The sequence below is a fragment of the Falco punctatus genome (genome assembly GCF_963210335.1).
Source record: "Falco punctatus genome assembly, chromosome: 3".
NCBI classification, from domain to species: Eukaryota; Metazoa; Chordata; class Aves; order Falconiformes; family Falconidae; genus Falco; species Falco punctatus.
In genome coordinates, this window is record NC_137582.1 from 76,446,938 (window position 1) to 76,464,231 (window position 17,294).

The window sequence follows — 17,294 nt, forward strand, 5'->3', positions numbered from 1 at the left end:
GGATCTTTGTTGCAAAATTCAGATCTTAACTAATTTCTGCACAGCACAAAAAGGTATGGATATCTCATTTCAGTGGAGATATAATTAAAAGACACATAATTACTGTTAGAGAATATTTAAAGGAAACATTAGTGTTTCAGCTTGCGATATTTGTTTATAGGTAATATTCTGAGCAGTCTTCCAGGTTCCCCTAGGATTAAAGTCAAAACAGTTCACCAGTGGAAAGATGCTTTGATTTTTCAGCTGAGCTTCTGATACCTTTGTAATTTAACACAGCACTGAAAACATTTTTAATGCTGCATTGAGGTCAGTACAAACCTGATAAAATCCTCACTAAAGGAAAGAACATCCAATTAAGTCACATTGAACCTGCTTATTAGATGGACACGAGGCATTGCAAAGTGTTCACTCAGCAAGAAACATTTTATTTCTGTAGATTTTCTAATGGAAAGGGTTTTGCTCTTACACCTTTATCAATAGACCTCTCTGCGTATATTAGAACAGCTCTTTGAGTGGACACCCTTATTCTGGAATAAGTTACCTTTTTATTTACTCCGACAGGAAAAATCTTTTTGTTTTGTTTTGTTTTGTTTTGTTTTTCCAGAATAAGGATTAGCATGAACAGCAATAGCTACCAAAATTCATGCCTACTGCAACACTGGTATTATTCCAAATATAAAAGTCTTAAATTTCTTTCCTAATGCAGTTATTTTGTAACACTTGGAGGAGATAGTTGATGTATTATAAAGTAAAGCCCTGACTACCTAAGATTGTGTGGTACCTTCCGCAGAAATACATCCATGAGCCTCAGCATCGCAGCCATATGATTTGTGTAATAACTTCCTGCCTATCCAAATTCATATTTCCATTGCAATTGTATAAGAGAGATTCTTAGTATTTTTCTCTGCTGTTAAATAGCTGCTGCATTTCAGTGTTGATGAAATGGTTCTACATGTAATTTTTCTTCTTTTTTTAATGAAAGTGCTTTGGGATCTCTCTAGCCAAAAGATGGCACAGAAATGCAAATTATCCTTAGCTGTGTAACTCCAAATTACCTTTGCATTTTATTCTTGATCTACATCTGTATATAAAGCAATCCTGAAAAACAGTGACATCATATCTGCTCATACGACTGACATGCTTTTAGGGAAAACAAACAGAACTGCCAACTGCTACATGAATGCTGTAATCCAATGAACGTTCATGCTGAAAAGTATCCCCTTTAATGATTTTTTTTTGACAAAACAATTTAATTTCATTTATAAGTTTAGAAAACAAAACTCAACAAACTCATATCTGAAAGTGTGAGTGAATGTACAGCATAACTCAAGTTTCTCACCCCCCTTTATTAACACAGACATTTGCTCTTTGAATCCTTTTATATGAGTTTTCTTTAGTAACGACTGTAACAAAACACATCCTTGCAGAAGCTTGCAAAATATAAGCCTGTAAGTTACTCAGTAAAGATAACATTTCTTCAAAACTGCAGAAAAAGAAACTCCAGCTGCACACAAATTAAATTTAGATCACTCCTTTGCAGATAGTGAAATCCTGGCAGGCCAGGAACAATCCATAAATGCGATTGCAGTGACAAAAAGTAAAACAAGAAAGAGGTCTCCAATGTCCAGGCGCACCCAGTGTGGGAGAAGTCTCTTTACAGGACTGTCAGTGGTTCGCTCTCATTCCCTATTAGGTGGCTGCCTCCATCACAAAGCTTTCAAAAAGCAACAAGACAAGATTTGAACAAAACCAAAACCCTGAACGAAAGGGCAAGAATGGAGTGCTTGTCACACTTTTATTCAGTTATTTAGCCACGAGCAGCAATAGTGCTTCCAACAGTTACAGATCCTCCATCGTGCTGCTACTACACAAATGTCAGTAAGGATTTTGGTAAATACTCTCCCATTTACACACTGCTTAGCATTATGGCAAAGCCATCAGTAAGGCTGGTTACTCGCAGGGATTGCTTCCAGAACTGTGACATGGGTCATTACAAATTGCTCACCTAGGTGACCACCTTTCCTGTGGTAGCCATCAAATCATGACTCCCAGGAGACTGGAATACTCCATGGGAGGTAGATGTTGCAGTGGAGGGCTATTTTGATAAATATTTAAAAGTAATGACTTTACAGCACAGATGAGGACTGCTGCAGTTTCTGCTTGTGTGTCTCATTGGAAAGCAAGCAAGTAGTAGGCACTCTGATGAGGGACTGCAGGACAGAGGTACCAGCAAACCAAATCACTTTAGGGCTTGTCAACTTGAAAACGAAGAAAGGATGTAGATGGGGGGAATGTAAAAATACAAACAAAAATACTAGTTTAAATACCTCTCAGCTTGCAATAAATGTATCATAGCATCCTCAGTTCCCACAGTTGCTCAAGGCTCTTGTTTCAGGGCTAAAGATAGCTCTGCTGGTAACATGAGACAAAATAATGGTGGAATTGTTTTACTCCAAGAAAGGCTGGGTCTCCTAACGAACCAGCTTTATTTCCTCCCACCACCAGCTCCTTCCAGAAGATCTTTTACCATAAGCATTATCTCATGTTGCTCAACATGAGGTTTATCAGGACCTCAGCATCTCTGTGGCAGTTCTGTACACACAGCACTGCCTCTGGGTTATGGCCACTGGCTTGTATCATGTGCGCTGCTAGTGCAAGTCAAGCAAGCCTAGGTCTATGCATTTTAAAATATCAGACTTCTGTTATCATGACAACAGATTAAAAAGACAAAGGGCTGAAGTCTCACAGATGAGTAAAGAAGCTTTTTAGTGCTGCAAAAGACTCGCTTGGTTTTCTGCCAGCCCAGTCCCAAGTGATGCCAGACCTCCCTTCTACCCCACTCTCCTTTGCACCAGGGTTGCTGTAGCTCTTTCAAGAGACAACAGTATTTCTGCTGAATTTCCAACCTTTAAGATCATTTGCGTTGCTTACAGTATGCAAACAAGCGTACTGTGATATCTTCACAGTGTTCAAAGCACAGAAAGAACCCCAAGGTATGCTGCACCATTCCAGGATCTGAAAGAAAACTCAAGTTCTGCCCCTAGCGCAAAAAAAAACCCAAACCAAAACAAAAAACCCAAACCATAATCTGTAATAAGTGTCTACTCTTCATTGTGAACAGCAGCAGGCAAAGATCAGCACCTTTCCACTCCGTTTCTATAAAGGCTCTTTTATGCAGCTATACAGTGCAGAAGGGCTGCAGATGCATCCCTGCCAAAGATCATGCAGTTTAGTGTCAGTCTTGGCTGATGTGACACTTCAAGACCTGATCCAGTGCATTGAATAAACACGGGAAAGGATGCAGAAGCAGCAGGCAGTTACCTAATACTGTCAAGTCTCAATAAAAAATGACAAGCTGAGACATTTTGGCAGGCTTTTGGAATACCTAATAGGACAATGCTTGTGTAAACCGGCCTAGAAGTAAGGTTAAAGGAAGTAAATCCATAGCAGAAAAAAACTTTAGAAGCAGCAAATTATTTCAGTTCAAAGCCCCTTTGATCATATCTGACCATAGAGTGGCAGAATTAGTCCCGCTGATTGTTTCCGTGAGACATGATTGATGTCCAGTATTTTATACACCACAGTTCAGGAGAAGTGCTCCCACCCGAGCCAGAATACATAAAGGCTTAACTTATCGGCGGTGCGACTGTGTAAGCAAGTATACCTATGGATTTGATATGGCATTTATAAACCCGTATTGCTTCCACACTTATAGCTGCAGAAAGGGAGCGAGACCCCGGAGTGTGTGTGTGTGGAGGGTCTGTTTTTTCCACGGGAACACGTTAGTTTCCCCCGGACCGCGCCGGCTGCAACGCCGAACGCGGGAGCATTTCAGGGGGACACGCCAGGGACACGGGCGGCGGCGGGAGGGGAGGGGGGAGGCGGTGCGGTGCCGTGACCCCCCGCCCCGCGGCGGGACACGCCGCTTCGGCCTCCCCGGCACACGCGAGCCCTGTCCTCCCGGCTGCGCTGGGGCTTGTCCGTTCTTCAGCCCTCGCCGTTTTTTATTTCGCGATTAACTTCCCCCATCCCCTCTCCCGCCCGCCCGAAGGGGCGGGAGCGGCAGCCCGGGGCGGGGGGGACGCGGGGCGGGGGCAGAGCCGCCAGCTCGGCGCGCAGGACGGGCCGCCCCGGCGCGGAGCGCGGCGCCCCCAGGCCACGGGCCCGGCGGAAGGCCCAGCCGGGGGAGGCTCCGCGCCCCTGCCCCGCGGCCGCTCCACTCCCCTCCCCGGGCCGGAGGCGGCAGTGAGGGCCAGCCACCGCGCAGACGCCGCCTCAACGGCCGGCGCGATCGCCGCGGCAGTTGTTGGAGGCGCCGCGGGGCTCGGCGCTCCCCCCCGCAGCGGGGCGAGCGGGGCTGAGGGGCAGGGGGCCGGCGGGCTGTGGGCGAGCACCCCGGCCGCCGCCACCGCCACAGGTGGCCTCCCGTCGCCCGCCTCAGCAGCGCCCCCTGCCCGCCGCCCGGGCTCGCCCACCTCGGCGGCGGCAGGAGGGGCCGCGGCCCGCCCCGCCCCGCCGTGCCGGTGGCGGGCGGCGCTGCAGAGGGCGGAGCGGGCGGTCGGGGCGGGCCGGGCCGGCCGGCTCCCGGCGCGGGCCGGCTCCCGGCGGGCGGCGCTGCTGCGTTGCTCTGGGAGGCGGCGCGGGGCCGGGCGCGGAGCTGCGGGCTCGGGGGTGTGAGCGGCCGGGCAGGGCGCCCCCAGGATGCTGCGGTTCCTGCGCAGGACCTTTGGCCGGCGGTCGATGCAGCGCTACGGGCGAGGAGCCGGGCGCGGAGCCGGGCGAGGTGGGCTCGGCGGCGAGGGGGACGAGCGGGACGGGGGGCTACGAGGAGCCGCCGCCGCCGGCTCGGGAGGCTTCCCCTCCTCGCCGCACCCCGGAGGAGTCGTGCACAGCGCCGGAGCCCCCGTTCACATCCCGGCGGCCGGCGGCAGTAAGCCGGTGCTGCAGTGCCGCGTCCTCCTCCTGGACGGGACCGAAGTCAACGTGGAGCTGCCGGTGAGTAACGCGCGCTTGCCTCCCCTGCCTGCAAAACAGCACTTGCATCTGCCCTCTTCCCTCCTCCGCATCGTCGTCGTCGTCCCCCTCGTTGACAGGTCCCCGCGAGTGCCCCCCCCGCGGCTGCACGACATGCGCCGTTCTCCGGGCAAGCCCAGCTAGTTTTTTCCTCCCCTCCGCGGGCGTCCTCGCCGCCGTAGCTGCCTGCAAGCACCTGCTGCCAGGTGCGCGGAGTGCCTCCCCGCCATGACCGCCTCTCCGCTCGCCCCCCGCCCCCTTCCCGCCGGCTGCAGCCTGCTGCGTCCCTCATCCCTTCCCCCGGAGCCCCCGTGGAGGTGGGCGCCTGCTCGCCTCCCCCCTCGCAGCCAGAAAACAGCCCCCTGCAGCGTTGCCTTCGGCGGTGTCTCTCCCGAGAGGGGCTGCCCCTGCGCTGCGCTGCCTGTGTGTCGCCCCGGCCGGGGGTGGGGGGGCTGCCCGCAGACCCCGCCCGACGGCACCGCTGGCCTTGGGGGCACCACGGCGTGCCGCGGGGGCCGGAGCCGAGCCTGTGCGGGGGAGCGGTGCCTTTGGCCTCGCTGCGCCCCGGCTTGCGGCCGGCGGTGGGGCGGCTCCCAGCCCCGCAGCACCTGTGGCGCCGGCGGGAGAGCGAGGCGAGGCCGGCCGTGAGGCGAGGCCGCGCTGTGCCTGCCGCGGCGGGGGTCTGCGGGGGCACCGCCTCTTTATTTCTTGTTTTCTAACGCCCCCGCCGCCCCCCTGCCGGCGGGAGATGAGCGGGGCTGGCCGAGGGGCCTCGCTCGGGTGTGTGACGCGGAGCCGCGCACGGCCCGCGTTGCCCTCCGCCCGGGGGGGCTGCCTGAGGCGCTTCTCCCATCCCGGGCCAGCGGCCGCCCCGCCCGGCTGCTGTAGGGCCGCGGTCCCAGGTAACCCCTACGGCTCCGGGGCAGGGCCCGGCCCCCGCGGGTCCGCCCGCCCGCCCTGCAGCCGCTGGCCCGGGGGGCGGCCCGGCCCGGCCGTGAGGGGGCGGCGGGGCCGTCAGCGCCTCAGGCGGCGGCGGGGGCCGGGGCCGCGGCTCGGGCGGGTGCGGGGCCGGGGCCGGCGCTGAACTTTTCCCCCTCCCGCCGCCGCGCCTGAGGAACGAGGAAGGGACGGTGCCGGCCAGCGCGGCTGTGCGTGTGTTTGTGTTCGCCTGCTTTGAAGCCCGGCCGCGTTTGTGAGTCTTTCGGCACCCCCAGAGCCCGTTGCGTGCCCTTTTACCTCTCTTCAAGGAAACCGCACCGTGTATATTACTAACGTACAGAGTCAGGGTTTGCCAGACGTTTGTTCCCAGCAGCTGCTAAATACTCGACACCCGTCCTGTTTTGCTGACCTTCCCCGCCCCCCCGACTCCCCCCCCCGCCCTTCTTGAAAACCAAATTTCTTGTGGAATAGTGTCAGAGTTCATCATATTAGAAAAATATTTAATCTTCTACCCGAATAATCACCAGCCATTAACAGTTGGTCTGCAAAAGCAGGTGGGGAAGCTTACCATTAATGAGTGAAACAACCTGATAAATTGTGCACTACTTCAATCTCCGGGAGTGTAAAAAAGTGTTTTTTTCAGAGTATCTTTTGAATCTTGTTAGGTGTTTTTCATATTAATAATTATTTGTGTACATTGGCATCATTTCACTAAAACGTGGAATTTCACAACCCTATGGTTTCTGCTTGAAAGAAACTGAAGAGATGGGGTGAGACTCTTACAAGTGAAATTAGAAGCATGTGAATGGAGCCACCTAGAGATACTTGCTGCAGAACTGTCAGGCCTCCCTTGCCTTAAAGACTAGATCACGCGTTTCCAGATATTTGAAATGCTAATATATTTCCTCCCCTCACATCTCCTTCACAAGTTGCTGCAGTCCTCCTAACATTTCTGCACAAATCTTTTCTAAAGACTTGAATGTTATCAGCATGCTACGGATTTACTTACAGAGGTCTGTGTAGATAAGCTCAGTAAGTATTTTGCTTAAGGTTATACTTCCTCTGATTTATCAGAGTTCAGCTTTTGCTGTAGAGCCTGTTTAAGATGGTCTGTGGTTTTGAAGCATCAGAAAATGCGGTAATGGCACTCTTCTTAGTCCTTGAGTTTTGAAAGTATATGGAAGTACCTGCTTGGTCCAGTAAAAGAAACTGTGGAGCACTCTTGCTTGCATTTGACCTCCAAATGAAGCCTAGACTGCCAGTGTTTTCAGAATGTGAACTGTACAGCGTGGTGGTTGTGATTGATTTGTCCAAGGATAGGGTAGGAAGTTGGTATTTTTTTCCATTGAAATCCCTAGACTGGTGGAGGACTCTGGAGCACGTAATAGCTGTCAATATGTTGAGCATTAAAAACTGTTCTGTTGAATTACGTATCTTCCTCGTGCTTTTCCCCTTTCTTTCACGGAAAGTAACACCCACACTGAGAGTCAGAAAAACTGAAAGAGGCGTTGCACCATTTATAAAGTTGATCAGTAAAGTTTCTCTCAGCTTTGCATCTCTAGATTTTATGGGATTGGGGCCTGAAGTAGAACATGCTTCAATACTCCGAAGCTGTGGTACAGGACTGTATTCAGTGGTACATTCGGTGGTACAGAATGAATTCAGTAGCATCTTTTCCATTAAAAAAAAAAAAAAAGCTTATGGTGGTTTCTTTCCATTTCAGCTCAAGTTTTGTTGAAAGGAAGGGCATGTGGGCTTTGTCACCAGTGAGCAGTTTACCCATGAAGTCAAATTTGTAGATAATTGCAGAGGACTTCACTGAGCTGCTGGTTGTGTTCACAAGCACTTTTTTCAGGAGATACTGGCATCTGTAAAATGTGTTCTTTTTACTACCTGCAAACATTACACCCCAGTTGTCTTTCCAGTGGAAAATAGGAACTTGTTGGTATTAGGATATGGTACTCTTCCAACTACAACTTTTTAGGCTAAGACTTCACTAGAAGTAACTGAAAGGTTTATTAGATTTTGAAGATGACAGGATGTACTTGTTTGTGTGGATGAATGACAGAATGACAGAAAAGACACAACTGAGGGAAAACTTTAGCTATATGTGTAGAAAAAAAAAAAGTTTCAGGTTTTTTTGTTGACTTACTGTGTGGGATTTCTTTAGCATTCAAGTAAAACGGAAACCCTGAAACTTTTGTCCAGGTTAAATGTATCAGGTTCTGCCGCAGTGTTTTCTCATATGTGAGGGCTGATGCTGGTGTTGGAAAAAGAAATCCTATATCAGTAGGTTGATAACTGTCTTTGGGTTAACGTTATCATTTATGTGATAGTATCTGTATTAGAAACAGCAAGCACATCTGGTAAGCTCCTGTCTGCTCGTGGTGATAACGGAAGCATAGATCTACCCTGATCCCCAAGTCCTTCCTTAGCTTGTTCTTCTCTAGGCTGTATAGCAGTATTGTGACCAGTCACGTTTTTTTCTTGTATGCATTTCCACGCTCACTTCCTTCTGGGGCATTTGCACTTTATTCTTTTTGCTGCATGTCCTCTGCCTTCAGACTACTGCATCTGCCAGCCTGCCCTCCTATGGTGCTGTGTAGTCTTTCACTTGTAGGTGTTCTCTACCTTTCCTGAACTTATTTCCTGCCCATACAGATGTCAACATAAAATTGTTCTGAGCACTGTAGATACCCCTGGATAACCGTTTCTATACTCAGCTTCTCCATGAAATTTCAAGGATTGCTTAATGATGCTGGCTTTTTTGTTCACTGTTAGGGCAAGAATCGTGTACTTTGAAAGTATTCTTTCTAAATAGAATAATGCACTGGATGGCTTTTTAAACCCACGAGTTCCTCAGGGCCCTGTATTGAATGTGAGATGCTATTAAGGTTGGATCTGTTGTATAGGAGTGAGTGGCAGTTGACCGGTTCTGTTGCTGTGGGGTGATTTCCCATGGGAAGGGGAGCATAAATGGTGTCATTACTTCCTCTTGACCTGACACCACATCTCTGTACATCTGAAATCTAGTTATAAGAACTGACACAAGGAGAAAAATACTTAGATGAGAAACCGTCCTTTCCTCCTTCTCACATAGGTATCAGTGTATTTTTTACCATTGAGAACCTGTTTAGTACCTTTTGTGTTGCATCTTTGCTTGCATTGGAGGCTGTTACTTGTTTAGAGTGTAACTCAGCTGTAGGTAGGTTGGAAGGCCACTTGCCTACTGCTGTCAGAACAGTCTTGCCTCTGTTCTTTTGGAGGACTCATGCCTTTTAATGAAAAAAAACCCTGGTTATGGTTGATGCTGTGTTCTTACATAAAAATGCAAGGAAAGAGCACTGACATTTACGCAGTGGTGATGATGCCTGCTAGTTAACACGTAAATGGAACAGTCTATAAATGGTGCTCAGATGAGGCCAAAAAGCCAAACTTTTGTTGACTTTAAGACATGGTTGCTGGCATTTCTAAAAACTGAGTCTCTTACTTTTTAGTTCAGTGCATCTTACTAAAGCTTTAAGGGAGGATATATGAAAGATAGCTATTCAGTGGGGCTGTCCAGAATAGCAGGAATTGATGTCTCTTTTTCTTAATGCCACTGAAAATAGTATTCTGTGTAAGCTGGGGGAGGGCAGGAGGGGAATGACTTGGGTTTGTGTAAGCGGGATGCAAAAGAGGGATCCTCATCCTGTAGAGCAGATAGAGGATACTTTAAATTTTCTGTGACATGAAGCCACAGCAGTCAACATGTTGTCTGTCATAAGTACTCCATCCTAAAAATCTTCTTGCTCTGATAAATTTCTGTGCTGCTGTGAACGTCATTACAAAGACCAGTGTGATGTATTAGCAAGTAGGTGATGTTTAATGGTTAAATTAATGAACAAGGCAAATATAACTCCTCAAATCTATGAATTGTTTTCAGATGGATAGCTTTTGCATTATTTCTTTGCCTTCCTTTTGGTCTGTTTTAATAATTGTTTTGGCTGCTATGGAAACACTTCAGGACAGGGATAGTAAATGTTCTTCAGTACTGTTTTCTAATCTCTAGTTACCTATGCATTGTATCCTTTTTTTGTTGGAGTAACAAGAACATAACAAAATTTGCTGTCTGGCTTCTATGCTTACATTAAATGTAAATGTTAACTCTTGTGTAGTCATGTCTATCTTGTAATTATTGGTTAATATATTTTTGACTTGATAAAGTTAGAAATTTCAGGAGAGAAGTACAACTCATTTTTTCTTTCTTTGTTATCACACATGTTTTTCTAATGATGTTTCAGGAATAGTAATTCTAGAGAAATGCACTAATATGCATGTAGACACTTAGATTTAAGTCATTCTCTGGAGTCTCCTAACTGAGGAGTTAGTCCCCACCCAAATAGATATATTACATCAGATGGGGAACATGATTTTTTATTAATTCTTTAAACCTTTTATCACTTAAAGTTAAATTGATAATATGCCTTTATGCAGAAGTTACCTTTCAACAGCATAAAATTAGAATACTTGCTGGAAAATGTTAAAAGCATATTTGCTGCACTGGAATGGTCTCTCATGTTCATGAACTCCTGCAGGCACCAGCACCTGTAATCCCCTTTATAAACTGATAAAGCTCCACTTGTAGGAGGAGTTGGGTATTTTGCTTCTGCAGCTCATGTTGAAATGCCTTTTCATTACCTTACAGCTCTGATCAAGTAACTGTAGCTAGAGCTCGATGTGTTGTCTTCTGGCAGTAGCCTTTAATTATCTTTTCCATGTACCGTATGCTTTGATGCATTGCTGTGTATACTGAAGGTGTGTGAAAAGCATTCGTAGTAGAATCACGTACAGAATCAGGGATGTACAGCCCCAGAGAAATAGGAATGAGGTGGGGTGTGCACATGTGACTGCAGATGTGCTTCAGAAATGCACAGCATTAGCTTCTTGAGAGAGAAGAGGGAATTTCAGCTCTTGATGTGCTCACCAAACATCCCCAAAAAATCTACAGCAGCTAAAAGGCATTTCAACAGTACATAGTAGAACAGGGAGACAATGCACAGTGTTTTGTTTTGGCATATGTTAGATAAAATCTGCGTGTGAGTTCCATTAGTTTTTTATGGAAACCAATACCATTTTTCAATGCAGTATAGGTAGACAGGATAACAGGACTGCTGCCACAAGGAGTTGACAACCAGTAAGGTGGAGAAAGCCAATGGTGAGAGTAGTGTACTGCAAAGACAGAAGTATGAGCACCTGGTACTGATTCTCTGATGGAGAGCTTATGTGTTTGGAGTGATCAGGAGAAGATAAGGTTGTATAAGGGATTCTTTTGGAAGCCTTTTTATAATGGACTAGAACACAGCTATGCTTTGGAGAGTAACCATGTGAAAAGTCGGTGTGGCTAGGCTTTTTGTTTGTTGCCACAAAATGCATTTTAGTAGCAGCTGTTTGCCCTGGCCTTAACTATGTGATCATGAACACTGAAGAAACTCTGAAGACCACCATGGGTTTGAATGGAGACGGTCAATAAGAAGGAAACTTTCAGAGCAGCTAGAAAATACGAGTTTCTTGTAAACAGTGTCCATCTCATGTTTTGGGTTTGGTGTTTGTGTTTTCTTTGCCCCCAGTGGTTGTGTTCTGGACTAGATGGCTGTGTAGCAAACCTGTAGCCTCAGGCTCTTAGTGGTGGTCCTGAAAAAGAAAAACAATGTCATGTAAAAAGTTCCTATGAGGCAGGAAATAGGAGGAAAGAGAGTTTGGAAGTGGCAGCCCTTCCATACAGAAGAGCAAGCAGATAGCTAGTTTTGTTTGGATTGCAGGAGGTAGGTCAGGAAGAAACGGGCTGAAATGTTGAAGACACTAGAAATGGTGCATAAAGTATGGGATATATTGTCAATCCAGTTCTCTGAAACAGTGAGGACAGATATCTCTACTCCTGCTTCTCTGTGTGTGCTTTTCTTCCTCATGTGCTTCCTTCTGCTTCTACTTGGAGCGCCTCTGTAACTATCACTTTTTCTGTAACTTTCTCTGAGAGGCTGGCTTCATTTAGTGTCTTGCTTTCTCCAAGCATAGGTCCATTTGCTGATTTGGGGCTTCTGTTTTTAAATTCCCAACCATTTCCACCCACCTTTCTTCACAGTCTTCTCCCTGGCCAAATTCTCTATACTTTTTCTGTATGGATATGATCTGTATTACTAGCATGGTCCCTACTGAATTTTCTTTTTAGTAAGAGCGAATGTCTTTTAGTTTTGTGGGGTTTTCTTACTCAACCCTGTTTTCCCAATCCATAAGAGCAGTTTTCCTTGCATCCGATGAGCAGCTACGAAAGCTGTGAAACAGTTCACCATGGAGGATCTCTTCTAGGAGGCACTTTAATAAGCATGAGAGGTTTGCTTCCTTCTGGTTTGGGCCTCAAGCATAGTTCTCTGTCCCATTCTCTCCTGTCAGTTTAGATCACTTGTGTGGTTCTCTGCAGCTGCCAGAAATTTGAAATGCTCCTCGGTCCTGTTCCTTCCCTATGAAAATGCAGTTTCCCAGCTGTGGCCAGGGGTCTGTGGCTGGCACAGCAGCTCATTCAGCCAGCTTGACTAGCAAAGTGCCCTGTCTGTCAGAGCACAAATGGCACAGGTGACTGCTGGTTCTGAACATTCCCAGTTGTAGAGCAGACATGAGGGGAACACTGGTAGTGATCAGTGAAATAGTTAATTCAAAGGTTAAACCTCCCCACTTTAAAAATGCATGGTTTCATATGAGACAACAAAAATGGACCTGAAAACTAAAATGGCATGGGAAAGAGGCTGAGAGAAAAAGGGAGAACATGTATGTCATTGAATTCGTAGACCACTTGAAAGCAAAATATAGGGATAAGTACAAATAATTTATTTTTTGCTCAAAGGATGAAGTCAACAGCTGTTAACTATATGTGCAGTGTTGTTGGGTTAGTATTTTAAATTACTTGAGAAACACATGGGGTTTTTTAGTATTTGTTTTCCAGTGCAGACAATGGTAAATGTTCTTTTATTCTTTCCACATTAGAAATAAAAGGGTTGGAAGGTAATGAAGTGTTTAGAGTGACCATCTGCTCTTCATTTGACTTGCTATTTCCATTTATTTCTATGCATCAATTTAAATATGTCCTGGACCATTAGCTACATTGTGATGAGATTATTTTGAAATATTTCTTGAAGTTCTAGATTCAGGCTCCAGCTATGAAGCATGAAAATTATTAAGAGTTAATTTTTACTGTCTGTGTATGTGTTTTATCTGTACGGATTCAGTTTATTTCCCTTCCCTGTTACGGAACCACAGATAGTTTATCCAAACAAAAACTAGTCTTTTTTCTTTTTTTTTTTTAGTATACTGACAAACACATTGAATTGAGTTGTTACTGTGTTTCATTATTTTAATACATGTGACAGGTTATATAAAAAATAGAGACTGAAAATCCTAATAGAAGGTCCAATGTAATGTTTTGTGAAAGGCAACTAATTCTACACAACTATTTGCGGAGTGTAGGTCCTTGCCTTTGAAGAACATGGACTCATATGAACCAGTATCAAATGCACAGTTAGAAAAGCATAGTGTTATAACTTGGGGACTGTGACCTGTAATTAAATTATTGTGGAATGCAATATTATTTCAAAGGATAACTTACCCAAGGTTGAATTCTTTTGTGGCTGTTGAAAATAATGCTTTTCACAGTAGTTCTTCGTAGTACTAGTAATTGATTATATGTGTTATTTTCCTTGGTGTGTGTTAGTTACAAAAAAAATAAATGTAGACTTGGGAGGAATTTTGTAGTTTAGCGGTCTTGGCTGGGAAAACACCTATTTATTTTCTGCCTAAACTGAGACTAAACAAGGAAACCACTTCCCATTTTTAAGTTTAAATTTTCTTACTGTGTGCATTTCAAATTTGAGGTCTTGTACGTTATGTGTTAGACCATAGGCAGTTTAATATGGTAGTGTTAAGCTTTAACATTATCCTAGGCTGTGAACAAATTCTCATTTTAATATTGATGGATAAAATAAACATATTAACTGCATCACATCTTTTCTGTTGGTGCTAAGTCTGAACAAAATTAATGTCCAAATGTTAACCTGCCTCAACTGTGCATGTGAATTTTCCACAGTTTCTGAGAAAAGGAGTAGCTCTGTTAAGTTTTCTTTTTTTCTCCCTTGTTGCCATCCAGGTCAAGGCTGTTTTCTGTCATTTAAATGTATCTTTCTTACCTTGTTAGTGGTTCCCGGAGCTGTGATATGGTATGATTTTAAATTGAGGGCTTACATTTCTGTAAAAAAAACCCACAACAACCAAGCCCAAGAACTTCTATTTTTGTAAGCAGATCTGAAAACACTAGTACTTTGTACAATTGTTGTGTTACAACAAAGATTACTATTCAGTAGAGATGCAAATCCTTAGTATGTAGGTTTTATATTCAGGCTACTTACTGAGTGGAAATTCTTCCCGAATAATGAACCCTCCATGAGTGCTTTGCTTTGAGAGACGATGAATGATGAGTCTGTTATCTGCTTGAATTAAGCAAGTAAGTGAAGAGTGGTGGTGTTCTTCAAAATAGGTCGTATCACTAGGATAGGCAACAAACACCCTGGAAGTGTAAAGTCCAGTGGGCAGTATCTGCTTACCTTCTCTCATGTTGTGGTCTTTGGATGTGTATTTGTGTGAATCCAGACATATTGCTGTAGCTCTGTGGAGGGAAGAGCTGTTTTTAATACACTAGCAATATAACTTCTTTGTTGTGCAAAAGGCTTGTTTCTTTACCTCTCTCTTCCTGCTATTTCATATACTGGGCTTGTTTGTTCTTTTTTTTCCTTTTTTTCTTTTTCTTTCCCCGTTCTTCAACAATGAAGAGAGGGTGGCAGGATGTTTTCTTGTTTGTTACTGACAGCTGCTTTCTCCAAGGAGGAGTGTCCCCTCTGTGACAGCTCCTGAGCCCACAGTCTTGTCTGCCAAGGCCATGTTGTGAGCTGCAGCTGAGAACACCTTGCTGCAGGGTGGCTCTATGTGTTTTCCAGTGTCTGCCTTGCACAATTAATTCCGCACACAGCCCTCAGCAGTGTGTTGGAGTTCTGTTCTTGACTTCCAGTTAATTAGAAGGTGTTAATTTTGATAGTGGGTTTTTTTTTCCAATGGGGAGACCTGCTTACTAAGACAGCAGAGACTGCTGATTCCTTGCAGAGAGGCCACTGAAGCTACTAAACGTTGACTTTTCCCATTCTCCTTTAAGCTGATTGCTTAAGCGATCACCTGCCTGTATATCTGCTGCCTCCCTTCACTCCCTTCCTCTCATACAATGATACTTCATAGTTGGCTTTTCTCTGTTGGATGAACTGTTACAAAACTTGTACGATAGGGAATCAAACCTTTGTTTTTAGTGTGAAAATGGGGGAGCCTTTGGGACATCAGAACATTTGTCACAGTACTCAAATTGTTTGTTGCAAACAGTAGGCGTTTGGAGGGGAAAAATTGATTATTTTGATAGTTCATGGAAGGTGCTTAATATATTTTAGGAAGTCAATGTATGAGGAAATAATCTGAACAAGTATTTTTACAGTATTCTTAAATTTAGAACTGCAAACAAATTGAGGTTACTTACCGCCTTCACTTCTTTCTCTTGAATTCTCTGAGCCATCTCCTCTTTTGATAGTATTGCTTGCAATCACTTTTTTCCTGTGTAGCATGTTGATGCACAATGTGCGTTATAAATTTTTCTTATAATAAAACCTTTCTGATGCATCATTTCTGGCTTTAAAAAGTAAAGATATTTTCGAAGTATGGGGAAAACAAGGAAAGAGTTCAAGCATTTGTCTGTGTATTAGTAAAAAATACACTGAAGTTGATGACTGCATTCCTTGGAGGGGAGTGGGAACAGAAAAATTCAGTGCTGAGAAACAAAAAAAAGTGAGTTTTTTGTTTGCTGCTTTTGAAATTTGCCAGCAGATATTTTCATTTTACAGCTTGTGTGCTTGGATTTTGGTGTATTTTCACATTAAACACCCAGCATGTTTTGGTTTATAACTGGATTTCTTGACTTTGATTTCTTCCCCCCACATGTTATGGTATTAGCTACTGATAGAAGTATTTCTTCTAGAAGAATTTCATCTTGCCTTGACAGAGAGAAACAGAACATCTGGTAACATTTCCAGCATGATCATAATCTGAAAACTGTCAGACAGAACAGAAAGCTGTGGTCTTTCATAACTAGAAAATACTATTAATCAGAAGTTTGTTTCAGGAAGCAATTTTTTCCCCTGTTACAGCTGTCAATTTCTCAGCATTTGTGTAATGCCAGGAGTGGAGAACTTTCCTGGCTGCTTCAGGAAGCTGAGGGCTGGAAGCTACCTAGGAAGAGAAAATAGTCTGAAGAACTTCTGTGGCTTCACTGTTGACTTTCAGGAGCTGTTGAAAGTGGGCAAGGTGAAGTGCAAGTGCTATCTTGAAGGGCAGCCCTCAAAATGAACTACACTTATTTTGCTTTCAAGATTTCTAAGGCATTTACTGTTTACTGAAATCAAAAGTTATTTCTTAATTGAAGGCAGATAGAGCTTTCAAATAGTACCAAAACCTTCAGCAAGGTGTTCGGAAAGCTGTTTTTGCAAGATACAGGGCAAATGATTGGTTAGCTTCCAAGGGAGATAGGACAATATTTGAAGAGTATGAATTCCTCTTTATTGCATATGCACTAACCTAATTAACTGGATAAGGCTGTCAAGAGTAGGGCAGCACTAAATGAGTTGTGGGAGCTACCAAATATAGATTTCGTGAGAAGTCCCAGGCCTGGGGGAGCTCTCCCTACAGAGAGGAGCTCTCCGAACAGTGCCACCTGCTTTCCTGCAGTTTTGGGTCAGACTCCCAAGTCCAGATATATATTAGGGAAGAAAGCTTTTCTCCCACTTTTCCTTCTCTGAGTCTTAGAAAACTGCAGCGTTTTTGTACTGGTTTGTGAAATGGTGCAATAGTCTGTCTACATTGCAGAGCTGATACAGTTGAGATGGAGACTGATGTTCTTTGTTTTCTGTGGTCTTGTACATAAAGGGAAAACAGTCATTGGAAACAAATGTTTGACTGACCCCACGTAATCCAACAGCAGTTTGTGGTGCTGAAAAAATGACCCTGAAGACAAAATACGAATTCAGTGCAGTTCTGGAGGGACAAGATGTGACCGCTCTGTCTACTTCCAAGACTGTCGCCTGCTTTGCTTGAGAAGTACGTTCTGTGAAATTCTGAACTTGGTAACCTCTGCCTCTGCACAGGTGCTAGTGGAAAAGCTCTTTGAGAGACGAACCAAGGAGTGGGACACTGGGTGCAGGGCTGTTGAGGAAGGGTGTGCTCTGGAGTAT

At 45.1% G+C, this 17,294-nt stretch overlaps 1 protein-coding gene across 4 annotated transcripts in view; it reads left to right on the plus strand.

Annotated features, from left to right (window-relative positions):
* Nucleotides 1-1,300: 1,300 nt before the first annotated feature.
* The window catches only part of EPB41L4B (erythrocyte membrane protein band 4.1 like 4B), a 194,664-nt gene continuing 178,670 nt past the window's right edge, over nucleotides 1,301-17,294 (plus strand). For all 4 annotated transcript variants that reach the window (XM_080380005.1, XM_080380002.1, XM_080380003.1 and 1 more), the window contains exon 1: nucleotides 1,301-4,995. In XM_080380005.1, the coding sequence (XP_080236131.1) occupies nucleotides 4,702-4,995 (294 nt within the window). In that variant the 5' untranslated portion in view covers nucleotides 1,301-4,701. The remainder of the gene's footprint in view (nucleotides 4,996-17,294) is intronic.